The 19,957-nt window shown below is 51.1% G+C and overlaps 1 protein-coding gene across 1 annotated transcript in view; it reads right to left on the reverse strand.

The window, feature by feature from the left end:
• Nucleotides 1-18,417, reverse strand: part of NOC2L (NOC2 like nucleolar associated transcriptional repressor) — a 78,655-nt gene extending 60,238 nt beyond the window's left edge. Inside the window, exons 1-10 of the mRNA XM_065421279.1 lie at nucleotides 18,375-18,417; nucleotides 16,535-16,711; nucleotides 13,775-13,952; nucleotides 12,730-12,828; nucleotides 10,155-10,275; nucleotides 8,933-9,023; nucleotides 7,038-7,116; nucleotides 4,621-4,731; nucleotides 2,917-3,030; nucleotides 1,941-2,129 (exon numbers count right to left, since the gene is read on the reverse strand). Coding sequence (XP_065277351.1) covers nucleotides 1,941-2,129; nucleotides 2,917-3,030; nucleotides 4,621-4,731; nucleotides 7,038-7,116; nucleotides 8,933-9,023; nucleotides 10,155-10,275; nucleotides 12,730-12,828; nucleotides 13,775-13,952; nucleotides 16,535-16,711; nucleotides 18,375-18,394 — 1,179 coding nt within the window. The 5' untranslated portion in view covers nucleotides 18,395-18,417. The remainder of the gene's footprint in view (nucleotides 1-1,940; nucleotides 2,130-2,916; nucleotides 3,031-4,620; nucleotides 4,732-7,037; nucleotides 7,117-8,932; nucleotides 9,024-10,154; nucleotides 10,276-12,729; nucleotides 12,829-13,774; nucleotides 13,953-16,534; nucleotides 16,712-18,374) is intronic.
• Nucleotides 18,418-19,957: the final 1,540 nt, after the last annotated feature.

Here is a 19,957-nt window from a genome sequence, read left to right on the forward strand (position 1 = left end):
ACAAGCCCAGCACCTTGTGGTAGGGCTTAGGTAACCATTCCCCCCTTCGGTCGGGTCGCACTCCCGTCCATGCGGCAAGGCCAGCCGATGGCTTCTGGAAGCGCCCGGTGCTCATTTCACACTAATTGACTTGTTGTTGGGATTTGGGCATACCGGTCGTGCCGCTGTAATTTAATCTCTCCCTCTGTCCCCGCTTTCAAAGCCCTACTGGGAAACCAACCGGATTTGGGGACTGTCTAGTCCAGGGCTGAAGGTGTGGGAAGCCAATACAATCCAATTAGGGGCATATGCACAGCCCAGACTTTGCTTATCTCGGCTGGGTTTATCCCTATGTCTGAGCATCTAGGAGATTTAATGGTAACCAATCCTGTACTGCACGGGAGCAATCAAACCACTAATCCACAAGGGTTTGTTTTCTCAAACCCGAGTAAGGACCAGATTCGCAACCTGACAGCGTAGGCAAGTCAGACTGGACATGGCCCAAATCAGGCCTGCTTCAGAGCGACTTAGCTGCTTGCCTCAATGAAATTACAGAAATGGCCTGGGCAGGTGACACAGGCTGATGGGGAGACGCGCCAGGCAGACACCGCAGTTGGAAAGAGCCACAAATAATGGGTGGTTTATAATCTTCTTTGCTCTGGGTTTTGCTAAGCACCTGAAACGTTAATTTCACATACAAGGGAGGGTGAAGGGCAGAGATGCCCAGGGTGAGAGACAGAGGACATCTGCCAGGATCTACACAGCTTGGGAAGAGAGAACTCCCTTGCCAGTATTTGCTCTCCACCTCCTTGCTAAAAAACCCAAACAGCGACACAAACGAACGCATTTATCCTCCCATGAGCAGCTGGAAGAACTCTGGGTCCCTCTTTCCTCTGGCAGAGCAGCCACCAGCTGGCTCCTTAGCGCATCACGAAACAGGCTGGTCCCTTTTTGACTTGTCTGCCTGCTTCGTGGAACGAGTTCCCACCGAGCCCAATGCTACCAAAATCCCACCGGCACTAACTTCCCCTGAATTCTCCAAGGATGTCCCCCACGTGCCAGCTGACTTCCTCCATGTACTCCAGTGGGGTTCCCAACACGCACCAGTCAGCGCTCTCCCAGGGGTGCTGGAATAATTTGTATAGTGGGGGTGCTGAGAGCCATTGCATCAAACTGTAAATCTTGTATATAATGGCAATCATTTCAAGCCAGGGTTCCAGCACCTATGGGCTCTCCCAGACACAGCATCAGAGGCTCCAGGGAAGGCATTTCCTGGGAGTGACACCAGATCATGAAGTAAATCATCCACCCACCCCCCAAGAACTCCAAGCTTCCCCAGTCCCGGTAGGGAGTCTCTGTCAGAGAGAGAATTGAGATCCTGTCTCCATTTACACAATGCCGTTCAACCCCAAAGAGACTGAAGCACTTTGCAAAACACACGCGGGCAAGTCACATCTCCCACCACTGGGCTGGAGCAGGCTAGGCAGGTGCACAACTTCCCAGCAGTTTGGAGTGGGGTGTACTGGGCGGGAAGAGGTAATTAGCCAAGGATGCTGGGGCAAACTCCTACTCAGAGATCTTTAAAGGTCTATGCTGAGCAGACTGACCCTGGTTTTACAGGTCTCATCTACACAGCCTCCCACCCCCTTCCCAGCGCCAGGCCTGGAGCACGGCTTGCCTAAAGAGACGAGATGCCCTTGCTCAGGGTCCAGCTTAAGGCTCCAGGGTGAACAGGCATTTCAGCCACAATGCTCCAACAGGGCAATCCGCTCCCTTCACTGACCGCGTCTCCCAACTGTTGCGACCAGCAGCACTGAAGCAGGGACCGGGATTTTTTCCCGTTTCACCATGCACAAGGTCACCCATCAATCTGAGTTAAAGCCGACATTGGGGGTACGTAACGGCAGCTTGCAAAACTCCCTGCATGGACTTCGTTCCCCAAGCTGGGGTTTGGAACCTACCTTCTTCTTCAGGGTCATGGCGCTGCGCAGGTGAATGGCGAGCTGGCGGATGTAGATGAAGGCGTGCTGGTAGGACACCTGCGTGTCCAGGGCATACATCTCCGTCAGGGTGCGCTGCATGAAGTTGATCATAGGGAGGACGTTGGGGGAGGTGAACCTGGAGTTCTTCACGTAGGAGATGTACATTTGCTGCAGGAAAAGGCAAGGCACGAACCGAGGAGTCAGAATGAAAACCCGGGCAGGGAAGGAGCGCCCTCCAACAACCCTCAGCCAAAACCTCGGCACCGCCTGGCTTCCGGCACATCCGTGCTCGAGACAGGGGCCAGCCTGAGTGCTGTGGCGACTGAAACCCTCTGCTTAGCCGCTCCATAGGCAGAGCAAACCTCCTCATGGTGCCCCTGCCAGCGAGCCTCATGCCTGACCCGTTCAGGTGAGAGGGGAGCTCACACTGGGGTCTCCCCGGCACAAACGGACAATGCCAGCTGTGGGGGTGCTTTGTGCGACACGGACGTTTGGCTGAAACCAAACTCTCTTCGCTCACGTTCGATGGCCTCGTGACCGTCAGACACAGCTGCCGGGGGCGCAGTGTGTTTTCCGGCTGCAGGCAGCCGCACACGTCACCCGCAGCCGCTGCACGGCACCTACATTGCTGCCCACGCCCTAGGACACTTGCATGCCTGTGCGTCTACATGCCCTTGGAGACAGAGCAGCAGCATAGCCCCAGCACACACAGGTAGATCACATGGCCTAGCAGACGCTGCACTGGGCTGGGACTCAGGAGACCTGCTCCTACTCTCAGCTCTGCCACTGGCCTGCTGGGTGACCTTGGGCAACTCACTTCACCGCCCAGTGCCTCAGTTTCCCATTTGCAAAATGGAGATAATGCGTCTGGCCTCCTTCGCAAAGCAGGCTGAGTTCTGCAGATATTAACAGCCAGGTATTACTGTTATATTATCAGAGCACACCCCGCCATTACCTTGAGCACGGGGTTCAGGTACAGCTCCTTTTTATGGCGGCAGATCTTGTTGAGTACCAGGAAGGCCAGCACTCTCACGGTTTCTTCGCCCGTGCTCCACAGACGGATGACTTGCTAAAGAGGAAAGGAAGGAGAGAGGCCCGGGTGAGCAAAAGGACAGGATCCCATCCCATCAACAGAGAGGCCAGAGCTTCCCCTGACCCTTCGTTTCGGAGAGACAGAGGGGAAGGGCAAGTTGTGCAGCAGTCAGGAGCTCAGCACTGGTGGCCATCCCATCCCCGCAGCCTTGCCGTAAGCCACCTCCACGTTACGTGCCAAGATCAACGTCGTCAAACACACCTGTCCGCGAATGTGCTCAGCACCACTGACAGTCAGGCCACTCAGACGTGGGGGCCTACACGTGGACTTCAACGCCTAGATTTAGGCACCTACGTTTGAAGTTTGACTCAACTTCCCCCCAGGCGTTTCCTGACCAAACTAGGAGCCTCTCTTCTAGCTACAAGCAGCTCTCTGTGTCACACAGCACTCTGCCAACCCCGTGAGAGGGAAGTCATCTGCGTGTCATGTCACTTTACACAGAGCACACCCAATATTCAAGGCCAGAGCCAACCCGACTGTGGTTCCTGGAAAGCAAATGCTCTCCGAACACTTCTCAATCCCCTCCCTGGTCTTACAGAACACACAGTACAGAGGCTTACGAGACAGGATTTTGCTGTACCACCTCAGATCACTGGCTTATCAAGGTCCAGTACTGAGATGCAGGAGATGGCTAAGGGCACTGGACCGGAACTCAAGAGACCTGGACTCAATTCCTGCCTCTGCCACAGACTCCCTGTGGGACATGGGGCAAGTCATTTAATCTTAGGAGCTGTACTCCCCATCTGTCAAATGGAAATGATCTAGTTTAGTTTGATTGCCAGCTCTTTGGGGCAGGGATTCTCTCTTATTAAGCAGCCGGTACATGGGATCAGGGCTGAAGCCTCTAGAACACACATAATTGTAAGCATCCCGTCTCTCACAGCAGCTCAGAGAGGCAAAAAAATCCCCTACAGAACCTGATCAATTGTGCAGAACAGGAAATTCCTCCCTGACAGTGCTAGTGAGAGGCCTTGAAACAAGCGATTTAAATTACCCTTATCTCAGCATGCAGCACCACAAACATCACCGGCCATACATGTCTCCAGCTCGGCTCGCCTGCCGCACTGTCACACCTCTCTGATTTAACGCTCCCGTTGCCCTCTTGCCCACACGCCACTCCTCCTCCCACTTTGTCTCTCTCACACGCTCAGCAGTTGTGACTAAGTCACTGCACAAATATTCCACCCCCGATCCTCCAGAGGAAAACGCTATCACACATACACAGACACCAATTACTCTCGAGGCGATTAGGAAAACAGCTTCGCTGTAACATCGCCACGTCTCTCTGGAACGGGTACCGCTCCCGCATGACGTGCCGTGGGGATTCATGGCCACGTGCAGGCGGATCCAAGCCCCCGCTGAACTCGGCGGAAGGGTGATGGCTGGCACCCAACGATGATAAATGGAGGCCTGGGTGCTTAACGGAAGAACAGCCCAGGAAAGCAACAGGGAACTGAGCTCAGGGCCCCAGACAGGGTATCCAACCCCAAATATCCAATACCACGTGGGGTGCACACAAAGGTCTCGCTTCTCACTAAATTAAGTTTCCATTATTCTGCGCCTTACCTTGAGCAGCATGCGGCACTGCTTTGGGAACGACAAGAAATAAGGGACTATGGCGTTGACGTGGTGAAGCACAGCAGCTCCGACAGATGCTTCTGTTAAACAAGACAGGAGCTACAAGGGGGAGGCAAAAGGAGATGGCGGTCAGACCCTTGGTTCCCACCCAACTCCTTCCGTTCCCATTAGCTCCAAACATTTCCTGGGGGCCAGGTGTGGTGCAGCCTAAGCCGCACTCTGGGGTTCAGGCTACAATAAGCCAAGCCCAAAAGAACTTCGGAGCGAATCCAGGAGCCGGGCCAGCAGAGTGGGAAATTCGCTGCTTAGAGGGACCTGGCTACCAGGGTCTCGCCACACTTGGCTAGCGAGCCTTAGGGAAGGCAAGACGCTATCTCCGACGGGGGGGCAGAGGGTCTGACCAGGAGCACTGCTGAGAATGCCTTTGCCTACACGAGGCTGAGAACAGGCAACATGGCTCCTGGGCTGGCTGGGCCGTGGTGGTGGCAGCAATCCAGTGATTTACAGGCTTTCCCCAGCAGTCCTCTGGCAGAGAGCAGAGGCACTAGCACAGGGGTGGGCAAACTTTTTGGCCCGAGGGCCACATCGGGGTATGGAAATTGTATGGCAGGCCATGAATGCGCACGAAATTGGGGGTAGGGGGTGCAGGAGGGGGCGAGGGCTCTGGCTGGGGGTGCGGGCTCTGGGTTGGGGCCAGAAATGAGGAGTTCAGGGGGCGGGAGGGGGCGGGGATGTGTGTGTGAGGGCTCTGGGGTGGGGCTGGGGATGAGGGTCTTGGGGTACAAGAGGGGGCTCTGGGCTGGGATCTAGGGGTTCGGAGGGCGGGGGGGGGATCAGGGCTGTGGCAGGGGATTGGGGCACCGCGGGGGGGAGGGCCTTCAGGGGTGCAGGCTCCAGGCGGCGCTTACCGCAAGCAGCTCCAGGAAGCATGTCCCCCCTCCAGCTTCAAGGCGCAGCCAGACAGCTCTGCGTGCTGCCCCGTCTGCAGCTGCCACCCCTGCATCTCCCATTAGCCAGGAACCGCGGCCAATGGGAGCTGCAGGGGCGGCACCTGCGAATGGGGCAGCGCGCAGAGCAACCTGGCCACACCTGCACATACTACATAGGAGCCGGAGGGAGGTCATGCCGGCTGCTTCCTGGGAGCTGTGCGGAGCGGGGCAAGCCTCCAACCCCGCTCCCCAGCTGGAGCGCCGGAGAGGGGCAAACACCCAACCCCGCTCCCCAGCAGGAGCGGAGGGCCAGATTAAATGGTCTGATGGGCTGGATGTGGCCCACGGGCCATAGTTTGCCCACCCCTGAGCTAGACCATTCCCGACAGGTGTTTGTCTAACCTGTTCTTAAAACCCTCCAATGACGGAGATCCCACACCCTTCCTAGGCAATTTGATCCAGTGCTTAACTCCCTAATGTCCAACCTAAACTGCCCTTGCTGCAACTTAAGCCCACTGCTTCTTGTCCTATAAGTGTGAAACATCTTAATAATAACAATACCTAGCTTTTATCTAGAGCTTTTAATTGTTAGCTCTCTAAGGGAGGAAAGTATAATTATCCCCATTTCACAGATGCCTTTTTCTGTTCTATTGCAATCCTTAGTTAATCGAGTAAAAGGCTTTGCTGCTCAGGAATGCTTTTCTGCTGAATCATTTTGCCGGCTTATGCCCTGGAAGGGTGTCAGCACTTTCACTTTGTTTACCTGCTTTCCCTTCCCTCAAAAGCCCCACCACTGCCTTGGAGACTGAACAATTTATGCTGTCTAGTTGTTTTTTGTTGTTGTTTTTTTAAAAAGTCCAATTCTCTCTCATTGGGAGTACACAATGAAACAGTCTGTTGGCTTCCCCAAGTCTTCCCCAAAAATCTTGATCTAGGAGGAGAGGAACCCAGCTTTATAAACACACGTGGACCATCCCCGGAAAACTGGACACCAGCAACTCAGCACGGGTGGGATCTTCTAATAAAGTTGAGCAGAATTATAGTTGGTGAGGTTGGGATATGGCGCCTGAGAAACATAACCTTGTTGCAGGTTTCACTGTAGGAAAGGGAGCATCGATTATGAAGCCAACAAAACAGTGGTGCTAGGGTGCAGGAGCAGACCTAGCACCTGAAACGACTTTAACCTGACGAGATTTTGAGTTGAGCAGACAGCAGGCGTGACCGTAAAACTGCGAGAACTGCCACCCCAAAGGAAGCGAAGTTTGTGAAATCAAAGCAATTAATGCCACTAACACAGTCACCTGGCTTGTTTGTGTTTGCTTAGGTGTCACCTTTAAAGGGACAGTTAGCTAGAAGCAAGCAGTGTATCTCCCTTGATCCTAGACACACGACCCCAAAATACAAACCTGCTTCCCAACAGAAACCCAGCGGTGCCCAGGACAACAGCCTCCTAACAGACACGCTGCAGGTCTTTACCTGGATGGTGCAGTTCAGGTACATCTTGACGTCCAGCCTCAGCTTGCCCCAGAGTGGGCTAGTAGAGGGCAGCACCATCCTAGGAATGAGCAGGGAGAGAACACAGGCTGAGTGGGAGTCCCGTTTCGTTTAGAGCTAAAAGTGACAATGAATCATTGCACTACGGAAACTCCCAGGAAACCAGCATCTTCCACGCGGCGAGGAGACGGGGGCGTTAAAGCGTTACAATCTCATTATAAAAGGAGTAAGGCTGTGTCATCCAAAGGGTGCCCCAGGCCTGCACGACATTAGTCCAGGGCACAAGGGGAAGCTCCCCCACATCCCTCTCCATCTGGCTAACAGAACGGATGCTGAAACGGAGTGGGGGAGTCTGGCAGTCAGCCCCATTTACCTTCTGTTCAGGCATCCTGGGGCAGCTTAAAAATAGGACTGTTTTCTATTGCAAGACGGCTGGAGTTACATGGATTATGACGTACGATTATGGGTGGCCTAGCCGGCGTGGGGAAGAAAGCACAGATCTCACTTGTGCCACTCATGAGCTCACGCCCACATGTACTAATAACTGCAGTGCTGAGTGTTTGCCAGGCAAATCTACCATGGACTTCACATAGAGTTTGCATCAGTAAGGACTGCAAGGAGGAAAGGGGGAACTATTCTCTGCAATCAGCACTATATTGCTATCTCAGAGCAACAGCACAAGGAATTGAGACTTATGCTTCGCCACCAATGCCAACCGGAAATTCGGAGTTGACCTCAACCCCCATCCCGTCCCTAACCAGACCAAACAGGGACATTAACAATAATTGCATTAAAACCTGCCTAGGATGCTTAAGCACTTTTCACACTTACACAGGCATTACTCTATCCGCCATGCAAGTGCGACCACCTTTGGGGTGGAACACTCCTGCTACATAATACTGCACAAGATTGTAAGGCCAAAAGAGAAGAAAAAAAAACTGTATGCAGCTGAAACCACAGAGAAGATTCTGGTAAATGAAGAACACAGATACCCTAGGTGGAACATGGACAAGATAGAGGGACTAACACATCTTGCAGAGTGCGCTTGGGGATCTTTTAACAGGTGGTCAGAGCTTTACTTCCAGCACCACTGTGCTTACCCATCATCCTGGCCCAGGGTGGACTCAGAGCTAAGAATGGTACCTACCAAGCCTCCCACAGCCCTGGATGACCCTTGGAGGTCACCCCTCCAAGTACTGCTCCAGCCCAACCCTGTTTATCTTGGATCAATACACGATCCCAGACCAAGGCAGTTTGGCAGCCAACCAGAATTCCAGCGAACAAAACTGGGCCCATGAGTCAGAAATTCCCCTGTCTCTAATGAAGGCTCTAGTCAGATCAGATGACAGAATGGAGGAATGCAACACAGAGCTTCTGGACTGATGCCTACATTTAGGAACAAGGGATTAATTGTACCCTAACTAGCCCAGCTGCGCGTTGCTGTTCCCCATTCCACCCACGATCTAACGCTGACCAGGTCAAACCTGGAAGCTCCTGCTCTCAACCCACCATGATCTGGGGCCTAGCACACCCGCAGCAGTAAACATCGAAAGCAGTAGGGTGAATCGCTACCAAGTCACATCTCAAGGGCAAGCAGGTCAGTCACAAACCATTTTTCCCTTCACCCCAAATAAAATGTAACATCCTTCAGAATTCCCCAGTGCAGGAGGAAAAGGGTCACGCTGGACGCCTCCTGCACTGGGGAATTCAGAGGGATCGAGGCTCAAGGATGAGAAGCCCATAGGCATGGACAAATGGTTTTTCCACTACACAGGAAGAGCTGCATCTCTGCCAATTCTTCCACCTGCATGCCCAGGCCTCAGTGCTGGGAAAGGCCCAGATGACACTTATCTGCAGTGAAATTGCCTTGAACTTACTTTGATTTGTCTTTCAGCACCTTCACCTGAAGCAGTTTCTGCAGGCAGCCAAAGAGATCCCGAATGCAGAAGGACACCAGGGCATTGAACACTGAACCAAAAAAGAACACGTCAGTAAAATACTTACGACTGGTTTCCTATTCACTTCCCGGTCCCCTTGCTAACCTGAAACAGAACTCTCACCAATGAGCTCAGAACAGGACCTAGGCTAGATAGGTTTGGGGTCTTTCACAGGTTTGCACGTATCAGTCTCCTCTCTCTCTCTCTACCCACTCCCACTCAGCAATTCCTTCCTGAAGAGTACGATTCCTTAGAGTGCAAGCTCTTTGGGCAGGGACCCCTGTGCGCATGAGGTCCCTCTCTTGGTACAGCATCTAGTGCACTGGGGCCCTGGTCCATGATTGGAGCTGCTAGGCACTACTGCAATACAAAGAATAATAAGAGGCAAGAAACCAGGAATTACGTGTTTTGGGGGTTGTTTTTTAAAGCAACGTCATCGGACAGCACCTCGTTACTACGTAGTTTACTGAATTAGAAAACAAAGGTGTGTGTGGGAGGGAAGCCACATTGAGCGGCTGCTGTGTTCCACATGGGCACTACGGAGATGAGAGAGGACATCCTCAATCGCTTCTGAAATGCAGCAACGATCCAGTGCTGATTCTAAGCAGGGTGCATTAAGAAGCTTTTCCAGCAGCCACATTTCTCAAAAAAAAACATAGGCAGCAACTAAATTTCCAGGGGACGGATGCACGTGAGTTGGGACAATTCTTTCATACTTCAAATAAATAAATATTAACGCTGCAAGGGAAGAATCGCGGTTGACTCTAAGTCACAATTTTAGGTGGGACATGGTCATCACCATAGCAGCAAATGGGGCTGTTAGATAAGGCTACTTTTGCCGACACCCCTCAGTGCTGTATCGGGTCTGCCGGAACAGTATTAGTTGAAATCCTGCTGCTTCAGGACCCCCTTCCAGAACGGGCACTATACAAGGCGGCGTAGATCCTGTCTCATCTGGAGGAGTTATGCTGTTAAACTGAAAGCCACGAGATATGCATGGAACTAGGATGAAGATCATTTTCATTTCCACTGATTTTATTTTCTCATTTTCTCCTGATAGGCCTTGAATTGGCACCCACCTCCTCACCAGGCCCTTATCCCATGCCACCTGCCCCTTACGAAACAAGTCTAGACAGCCTCTAGCCTGGACAAAAGCTCTCACCAGCACTGTCAGTGACTTTGAATTTGCTGGGGTCGGCCCCACCGTCATCTCCTTTGGTGGTTGCCACAGATGCTTTAAAGGCCTGAGTGATCTCATGGAGGAGCCTGGGTGTTAGCTGCTTCTGGGAGAGAGGAATAAAGAAATGTTAGCAATAAAGGGAGGGGAGAACGGAGGCAGCTATATTCCTTCATTAATAACCATCCCTCATTATGCGCTTTTCATCGATAGATCTCAAAGTGCTTCACAGAAGCAGGGAAGAATGAGTATCCCCTTTATACAGCTGGGGAGACTGAGGCACCGGGGGGCGAGGGGGGAATGACTTGCCACATTACATAGTATTCTAAATGCGATTATAAAAATCTGCAGGACATGCAGGAGGCAGAGTGCATAGGAGGAAACCTGGGGAGTCAAGAACAGATGTGCGACTTCACTCGCTCTGTGACCTCATGTGAAACCCTGGAGTCTCATTGGCCTCTTAACACAGCCCGCAAACTGAAGCTGAGAACCCCTGGTCAAGCCCGTAACCATGCAGGCTCCAGTGTCATACAAGCCAGATGCCTCATCTGCACGTTACACGGTTGGCAGAACAGTCTTGCTCAGCGTGATCATTCGATCATGCTGTTCTGTGTACAGTTTTCTGGGTGAAAAGATGCTACTGGGGTGGACCAGCACCAAATTTGATCTCTCCCACACCTGACACACACAGCTTTACCCTGGAGGTACACCCCTAACCACAGGAGACCATCAGCCTCTCCGGAACATGTGCTCTAACAGCCCTTCAGCTGCAGATTCTAGACCAGATGATCCAAAAACCGAGTAGATCAGGACTCCAGATTTCTGGGGATTACAGCCACAGCCTGGGGGAGGAAAACTATCCAAGGGGGGTCTTTATACTATTCAGAAGACGCTCAGAGACAGAGAGAAGCCTGTCCCCAAAGCATACAATCAATGGGACTCTGTGGGTATGTCTACACACTGCAGCTAGGAGCAAGCCTCCGAGCCCAGGAACAGACACACGCTAGCTCAGCTCGAGCTAGCATGCTAAATATAGCAGTGTGGACACTGTGGCACAGGCAGCATGGGCTAGCCACTCGGGCATGGACCCAGGGGATTGGGCCGGCTGAATCTCCGGGGGCTAGCCCATGCTGCAACGTCCACACATGCAAGTCAAGTCACTCACATACATCAGCGCATGCGGGATTGGGCCCTAAATTAAGAGGACTGTGACAGGGCAGCTGCCCCTCACTGGCTGGCAAAGGGTTAACAGCAGCCCTTGGAGTGGCTGTGCAGAACCCAGCCAACCAGAGGACGGCTTAGAAGCAGCCAATCAGGGCCAGGCAGGGCCCTATAAGAAGGGCTGCAGGGCAGAGAGGAGCTCAGTCTCTCCCTGGAGCTTGAGGGAGAAGGACTGGCTGCCTGTAGAGAGGAGTGCCTGGGACAGAGCAGTGCTGGGCAGGGTCAGGGGAGCAAGCACAGCTCCAGCCTGAGGCCTTGATACAGGGGCCGAGTAGGTGCTGGGGCTATGGGGAAGTGGCCCAGGGAAAGCAGGTAGCGGCAGAGGGGAAGGAGAGGCAGTGAACAGCTGCCAGCCAGTGTCCCTGGGTTGGGGCCCAGAGTAGCAGGTGGGCCTGGGCCCCCCCATTTTGCCCCACTGGCTGCTGAAGGAAGTGGCCAGCCAAAGGACTGCAGTTTGCCCCTGACCGAGGGGCTGGACTAGGGGCTGCAGTTTGCCACTGCGGCAAGAGGCTGGGCGAAGGTCTGCCGGTTCCCCCGGAAGGGGGGAGACAATGGGCTAGGGGCACAGCCAGAGGGCCGTGCCCTGAAGAGGACGCCGCGGGTCCCCACAGACAGCAGAGATGGTAGAGAAGCAGCGACAGAGAGTGAGATACCACAAGAGGAGGGCGCAGAGCTAATTCCTAGAGCAACCAGCAGGAAGCACCACGGTGGTGAGCACAACCCGTTACAGGGACAAACAGGAGATGATGCAGTGGGGTGATAGAAGGGAGCAAATAATACAATCAGGCAGTTACTTAGGGCTCGTCTACACACAATAATTGCCCTGCACTAACTATGCTATGCACTTAAAGCAGTACAACCTCCCTGCCCACCCCATATTGGCATAAAGGTGCCTCAGATTTGTATAACTATTCCCTAGGAGAAGGGGCATAAGCGATACTGGTATAACTGCATCTGCGGGGAGGCTGTACCAGTTTAACTATTTCAATAAAACAGGACATCGCTGTACTGTACAAAGCCTGTGTGGACAGCAGGCCTGAGGAGAATAACATTTGTGCTTTTAACTAGCAGCGACAGGAACCAACCACAGACCAAGAGGCAGCAAGGCATAGACATTTCACCCACTTCACCCACCAGCTGGCAGGCCCAGTGCATGGCAGGAGGTGCCTGGGCCATCTCCCTGGTGCCTAGTGACAATGTGTTTTTAAAAAGCAAGGGTCTCAGTGCTGTGCTGGGGGGAGGCCTTTCAATTGGGCCCAAGCCCTCGGTATTTGCTGATGCACGGATGCAGGCCAGCCCAACCCCCTCCCTCCCCCGGCCCGGTGGGCCCATCTCTCACCTCTGCAGCCTGTTTCCATTGTTCCACCATCTTCAAGGTCACGGTGATAAAGTCAGCTTTCTTCCGCTTGACCGTTTCCTCCTCCTCGTCACTTGCTTCCTACAACAGTCAGAGACACCCCCAGGGTGACGCTGCGTTTGCAGATCAGTCTCCGCTTCCCCCACCCACCACAGCCCCTTGAAAGGAAAACCAACCAAGTGGCTAGAGCAGCTGACAGGGGTTCAGGCCACGTCTATACTATAGGCCAACTGTACCTGTGACGTTGTAAGTCAGTTGCATAGGCGCAGACTGCAGTGACAGAAGGGGTGTTTCTGCCACTGTAGGAACACTGCCTCTCCCAGGACCTAGATGCATCTACACCAGGCGTTAGGTGTGAAAAATCCACACCCCCGAGTGCCGTAGCTACGTCACCCTAAGTTAAGTGTAGCCCAGGCCTCGAAGGCACTGGATTCTACTCCTGTCTCTGTCACTAGCAACGCGTACGACTCAGAGGCAGTAAGAACAAAGCCCTCTACGACGGCAAACAGACGTCAACCCCAGAAAGAGCTCACAGCCTTACACAGGCAGGTGACATACAGGACAGCAGCTCAAATACCCGAGCGTGTGCAGAAATTTACAGTGCCTAGCACAGTGGGGTCCTGGCCCACAACTAGGGCTCCTAAGAGCTATGGGAATAAAATAATAGACACTAGGAAGAAGGAGGCTGTCTGGAGCGATTTGGAGGAGTTTAAGGGTGCTCTGCACATGGGAAATTCTTCCAGTGTGTGGGTGGGAAAGTGCATAAATCCTAGGGAATGTGGAACAGGCTGCTGGAAATGCTAGATTATTGTATTATTATTATTTAAATCCACAACTGGTTTCCAAGCCACCAGCCCCAACTGCCTGCAGACCTTTGTGGAGACATTTTCCTCCTGCTCTGTATCATCACACACTAGAAGCAAATTCAGCCCTTGCACTGAAACTCGGAAACAATAGTTATGCCATGAAGGTAACCTATTTTAAAGGCGCCTAGGATACTCCTCCATCCACCAGGCGAACCCAGTACCTCCAGCGTTTCAGGCAGCATGTGCAGACCCTTCTCCTCCTCATCAGAGCCGTCTGAGTCATCAAAGTTCAGCAGGGAACGGTCGTTTTCTTGCAAGAACTTGTAAAATTCAGGATCTCGTTCCTTCAGCCGCGAGAGTTGGTCTTTGTGCTCGGTTGCCTTTCCTTTCTTCACTTTCCTGATGGAGGAGGATCAGAAGAATTAAGACCTGGTTATTTATTCAGAGCCGAAAGTAAGTTAGGAGTTGTACAAGCAAACAAATCTAAGCTGTTCATAAAAGCCCTGACTCTAAAATGTATATGCTTAAATGCTGTCATAAATAAAGTTGGCTTTCCTGAATGAGGGCCACAGTGCACAGGATTCTGGGAATCTTTCGTTGCTTGCTTTGGGAGAAAACCCATTGGATTTGGTTAAAATAAATGGTCATTCACATCTTTTGCTGACATCCTTTGTTCAGGAAGGTGCTTCCAAATTGCACAGGGAAGCAAAAAAAGCTGTCCTTGGAATCTGCAAGGGAACACATCACTTTGGAAACTTGGCAAAGACACGGGCCATAAGATCATATCACCTTATAATACAACCCAGGTGTGACGCTCTGTACCTCGGGGGAGCACCCTACACCCCCAGGTTCATCTTTATAAAATGATGTTGTGGTATCCAATGCAAAGAGTGGTTGTTATAGTGATGTTATAGTAATTGTTACAGTAATGTTACAGGTTATAATTTCATGTATATAGTTATGAAGCTGAAAAATTTATCCTCATGGCTTAAAGCAAGCGGAGGCAAAAACTCTCCAAGAACAGAGAGGCAGTTCACACCTCATCAGGGCAGGTATGGGACAAACCCAGCCCAGCCTCACAGGGACAAAGGTCACTGGCCTAGGCAGCAACAAAATAAGTTGTTAGGCTCTCCAGGGAGTCACGCCCCTTCCTTTGGTCAGTTTGGAACTGGGATGAGGTAATACTCACCTGACTCTGAAGGGGGAGGGGGGGGGGCAAAGCCAAGAGGGAAGAAAGGACATGATAAATGGGAGAGACATTTGCCATGTGCACTCTCTCTCTCCCCCATACCTACATCTACAGACACCACACGCTGATCAAAGGGGAGAGCCTGGCTGAAGAGCAACCAGCCAGCCTGTGGTGAGAAGCATCTAAGTTTGTAAGAACATTGAAAGTGCTATGATCAGCTTAGAATGCGTTTTGCTTTTAGTTCATTTGACCAAATCTGACTTCTTGTGCTTTGACTTATAATCACTTAATCAATCTTTATAGTTAATAAATCTGTTTGTTTGTTCTACCTGAAGCAGTGCGTTCGGTTTGAAGTGTGTCAGAGACTCCCCTGGGGATAACAAGCCCGGTACATATCCATTTCTTTGTTAAATTGACGAACTCATAAGCTTGCAGCGTCCAGCGGGCATAACTAGACACTGCAAGACGGAGGTTTCTAGGGTTGTGTCTGGGACCGGAGATATTGGCTAGTGTCATTCGGTTACACAATCCAAGGAGCAGCTGACATGCCAGAGGCTGTGTGTGAACAGCCCAGGAGTGGGGGTTCTCACAGCAGAGCCGGGTAAGGCTGGCTCCCAGAGTCAAGGACTGGAGTGACCTAGCAGATCACCGGTCCGGATAACACCAGAGAGGAACGTCACACCAGGTAAAAACATTTTTTTTTTTTTAAGTTGTCATGGGGAAAACAAATTGTGAAATGTGACATTTAAAAACAGCTTAAACAAATAAATTCCAGCAACTTTTCAGTGAAAAGTGAGTACAACGACAATCAGACCTTAGCTAGCTCTAGTTCCACAACACCCCTGACATTCTGCTAATGGAGAGGCAAAGTTCTAGGGGGTCAGTGAGAACAGCCAAAAGTCCACGCCAGATTTTCCAACCAAGTTTAAAGGCCCATTAATTCTACACATAGTACCAAGCCAGGGAGCCCAGCAACAACAGTTGCTCCCTAATCCAGTTCAGATTTGTAGCATAAACAGGACTTTACTGCATCCCTCAGCCAGGCTACAATCCCGGGACATGTACCCAATTAGAGGATATGCTTAAAACATGGCTAGATCCTGTCCACACTTATAGCTAGAACCAACCAATTTAGGAAAATCAGTTCAGGGGTCAAAGATGTTGTCACTGAGCCCCTGGATTCTATTACTGTTGTAGTGTAGACGGACGCAAAGAACAGTGCTTCAGCATGGATTAAACAAAGCTCTGTGTAGATTGGAGCAGAGGGTTTTGGGGCTGAGTGCTTTCGGCTTTGCCACTGGTCTGCTGGGTGACCCTGGGCAAGTCACACCTCTCTGTGCCTCAATTTGCCCACCCGTACAATGCTACTGGCCTCTTCTGTAAAGCACTTTGAGTTCTACTGATGAAGAGGGCTATGTAAGAGCTAGGTATTGTTTTCATTTTGTGGACAAAGCACCAGTATCTCAGGCTTTTTTAAGATGATATGCTTAGAACTGAAACACTTTTTAAGGTGGGTCAGTGGAGTGGAAGAATCATAGAATACCAGGGTTGGAAGGGACCTCAGGAGGTCATCTCGTCCAACCCCCTGCTCAAAGTAGGACCAATTCCCAACTAAATCATCCCAGCCAGAGCTCTGTCAAGCCTGACCTTAAAAACCTCTAAGGAAGGAGATTCCACCACCTCCCTAGGTAACCCATTCCAGTGCTTCACCACCCTCCTAGTGAAAAAGTTTTTCCTAATACACCTTAAATGACTGTTCACATTTCCCCAATCAACAAGGAGCCACACTTACTTTTCTGCAGTTTTAACTTTGAGTGGCTTCTTCTTTCCTCCTGCCTGCCCATTCTGGCTTTGTTTCCCGTTAGCAGGCTCTTCCACAAGCTCTGATGTCTCCTCTTCTGAGTCACCATCAACTTCTGACTCAAATCCGGAAGTTAAAAATTCATCAACACTCAGCTCCGCCAGTTTTCTAGTTCCAGAGGGAGAAGAGAAGCGAGGGAGGAAGAGGAGAGGATTCAGGGTTTTAAATTAAGATGATTTGACGCTCATATCATACAGCACTCCTGCCCATCCCCACCCCGCAACCAAAAAAGAATATGTACTCAGCATAATCCGAAGTATTTACCAGAGAAAAACAGCCATCTCAATAGTTAACGTAAGAGCTCAGTATCCCAAATTTTTCTCATGAAGTGGGTCCACAGGCTTCACCTGGCCTATTCATAAGGGGTGCAAAATATCTGACCCAAGAAAAGGTACGGTCCCTTTAGTCTAGGAGATGTGTATTTCTGATCAGTAGCAGAGCAGACATTCCCAATAAACCACCTTTTGTTGAAACTATAGTATAGTAAGAACTTCTGACTTTACCTGATCCAGTAGGTACAAGGTTACACACAAAACAGTGCTTTACACCCCAGAAATCATTTAGAGTGTGCAGGAAGCTCTTACAACACCTAAGACCACCTGCTTTCCGTTTTGTAGCTCACCAAAAGCTATTTAATTTAAAGCCTCCCCACGTTTTATTTCAGCCAGGAAGAGGAATTATAAGATGAACAGCCTGTTGACTTAATAATTAGTTTATAACAACACACTTTAACGAAAGTTAACTGCGCAAGTCTCTTTTACAGCCCATGCCACATGCTGTTTTGCAAAACATACAGAAATACTCGTTAAGGATGAGAAGGGATAAATATCTTTCTAACCGCTGCTCCCTTTTCAGGGGACATCACCTTTAGAAATTCCGGTTTGAAGAGAGGCAACAGGATACAAATTTAAACTTCCAACCGCTGTGTTTGTACAGGTCATGGCCCTGATCTGTGACTGGTGCCCCAGGGCCCTATCACAATAGATATTACTATTGCTAATAAACGATGCCAGTATGCAATATTCATAAGCGGTGCCCCCAGCTCCAGGCTCTCAGTGACCCCGGCCCAGAAGCAAATAAAACCTGCTATGTGCATTGCACCTTTCACCCCAAATATCTTATTAGCTGATACAGAAATCTCAGCTGGATCCCGAGCTGAGCACCCACAAACTGCAGGGATGGTCCCCATCCAACGGCGAGTTTTGCAGTTAGGCCCTTAGGGGGCTTCATCCGGCCCCCCAGCTCTGGACACCCCTTCCCTCGCCCAAAGCCTGGCTAGGAACTATAAATGCAAACATCACTCTTCCCTTCCCCCAACACAGGCCCTTTCCCATACACCCCCCCCCCCCGAGCCCGCCCTACACTGCCTAGGGGGCAGCCGGGGGGGACTCCCTTGTGGGGCACCCCTCCCCCAATCCCCCACCCAGAGGGGAGTCCCTGGCTGGTGCATTGTGCAGACGCAGCTAGGGAGAAGCGCCCCCACCCCCCCAGCCCAGCCAAGCCAGTGAGGGTGCTAGCCATGGGGGGGCTAAGCAGGAATATTTTGGAAGCCCCCTCCCCCCCAACACATACTAATAATTAATAGGGCTCCCCCCTCCCCAGCTGCTCGGGGCCCTAAACAACCGCTTGGCTCATGCCCAGCGCTGGCTCTCAGCCCGCCCCCTTACAGCAGAGCCAGCGCAAGCTGCAGCCCCCGCGCACGTGCCTGCGACCCCTGGGCCCCGCGCCTCCAGCTAGGAGCCGAGCGGGCCCGCCCGCGCGCCGCACTCACCTCCTGCCTCCAGCCGCCATGGCGCTGCAACGTGCGGCCCGGCCTCTCCCACAATGCAGCGGCCAAGGGGGAGGATTGATTCCTTGGTTCACGAAGGTGAGCGTGCAGAATCGCCACGCGGTAGGGCGGATGTCAACAGCTGCGGTTGCAGGCTCGGCAGATTGTGATGGGGGGGGGGAGGGTTGGAGAGCTCTCTCGCTCTCTGTTACACTCAAGAGGAACAACAGAAGGACCATACTGGGTCAGATCAGTGCTCCATCTAGCCCAATGTCCTGTCTTCTGACAGCGGTCGGGGCCAGATGCTTTAGAGAGAATGAACAGAACAGGGAATTATTTCAGTGATCCATCCTCCGTCATCCACTCCCAGTTTCTGGCCGCCAGCCAGGCCAGGTCTATACTAGGAAATTAAGTCAGTAGAACTATGTCGCTCCGGCGTGTGAAAAATCCACACCCCTGAGCTAGGCAGGTAAATTGGCCCTAGTGTAGACAGCACTATGTCCACGGGAGGGATTCTCCCGTTAAGTCTCTCATGGAGGTGGAGTATCTGCGCTGATGGGAGAAGCTCTTCTTCACCAGTGCAGTGTTATTAGTGTAGACGTGCTCTCAGAGACTTAGGGACACCCAGAGCATGGGGTTGCCTCCCTGACCATCTTGACTAATTGCCGTTGATGGACCTCTCCACCACAGAACAAGCACTGATTGAAACTGGAGGTATGCTTGTTTTTTTAGCTCTGAGTCTCTCTACTGATATAGTGTCAAGTATCGGGGGCGAGCCGTGTTAGTCTGTATCCGCAAAAACAACAAGGAGTCGGATGGCACCTTAAAGACTAACAGATTTATTATGCCCAAATAAATCTGTTAGACTTTAAGGTGCCACCAGACTCCTTGTTGTTTCTACTGATATAGAGACCAAGATTTCAGTATTAAACAGCAAACACCAAACCTTGAAGCACATTGCTTTTTAAAGATATCAGGTGATAGGCCAGATTTGCATAAGTGACTAGTGATTTAGGGTATGTAGGTGCCCAGCCTGAAACTCTTCCTAGGGGCCTGGTGGTCAGCACTTTCTGAAAATCAGGCCCCTTTAAAGTGCCTCAAGTTGGGCACCCAAGTAACAAATTACTTTGGAAAATGTTGACTTGATCTTTATAGAACTCTCTCTATGATATCTCTGGGTATCAATCACTATATCAGCGCAAAGAGATCTATTCTATTCTACATAGGTTCTTACACACTGAGCAACTTTCACTCATGTGGTTCCTTCTCTCTCTTACCCTCTACCTAGGGGGTGAATAGTGCACAATGGAGTGTTTTGTTTTGGTAGGAAGGTGAGTTTTTTAAAAGTGCTCAGAGCAAACATGTTACAAGATTGAATATTTATAATTTAATACCAAAATACTATCTATCTCACATTTTCTACAACACATATAGTTTAATATTTAATGTATGTTCTTGACTATTAAAATTTCTCTCACACCTATTTTATAATGCTAACATCTATTTCTCTCTGTATTTACAGACACACATATAAAGATTGCAATATTGCAAGAACTTACTCATATGAATCCCTTAGGCAGCAATTC

The sequence above is a fragment of the Emys orbicularis genome, chromosome 22 (genome assembly GCF_028017835.1).
Source record: "Emys orbicularis isolate rEmyOrb1 chromosome 22, rEmyOrb1.hap1, whole genome shotgun sequence".
NCBI lineage: Eukaryota > Metazoa > Chordata > Testudines > Emydidae > Emys > Emys orbicularis.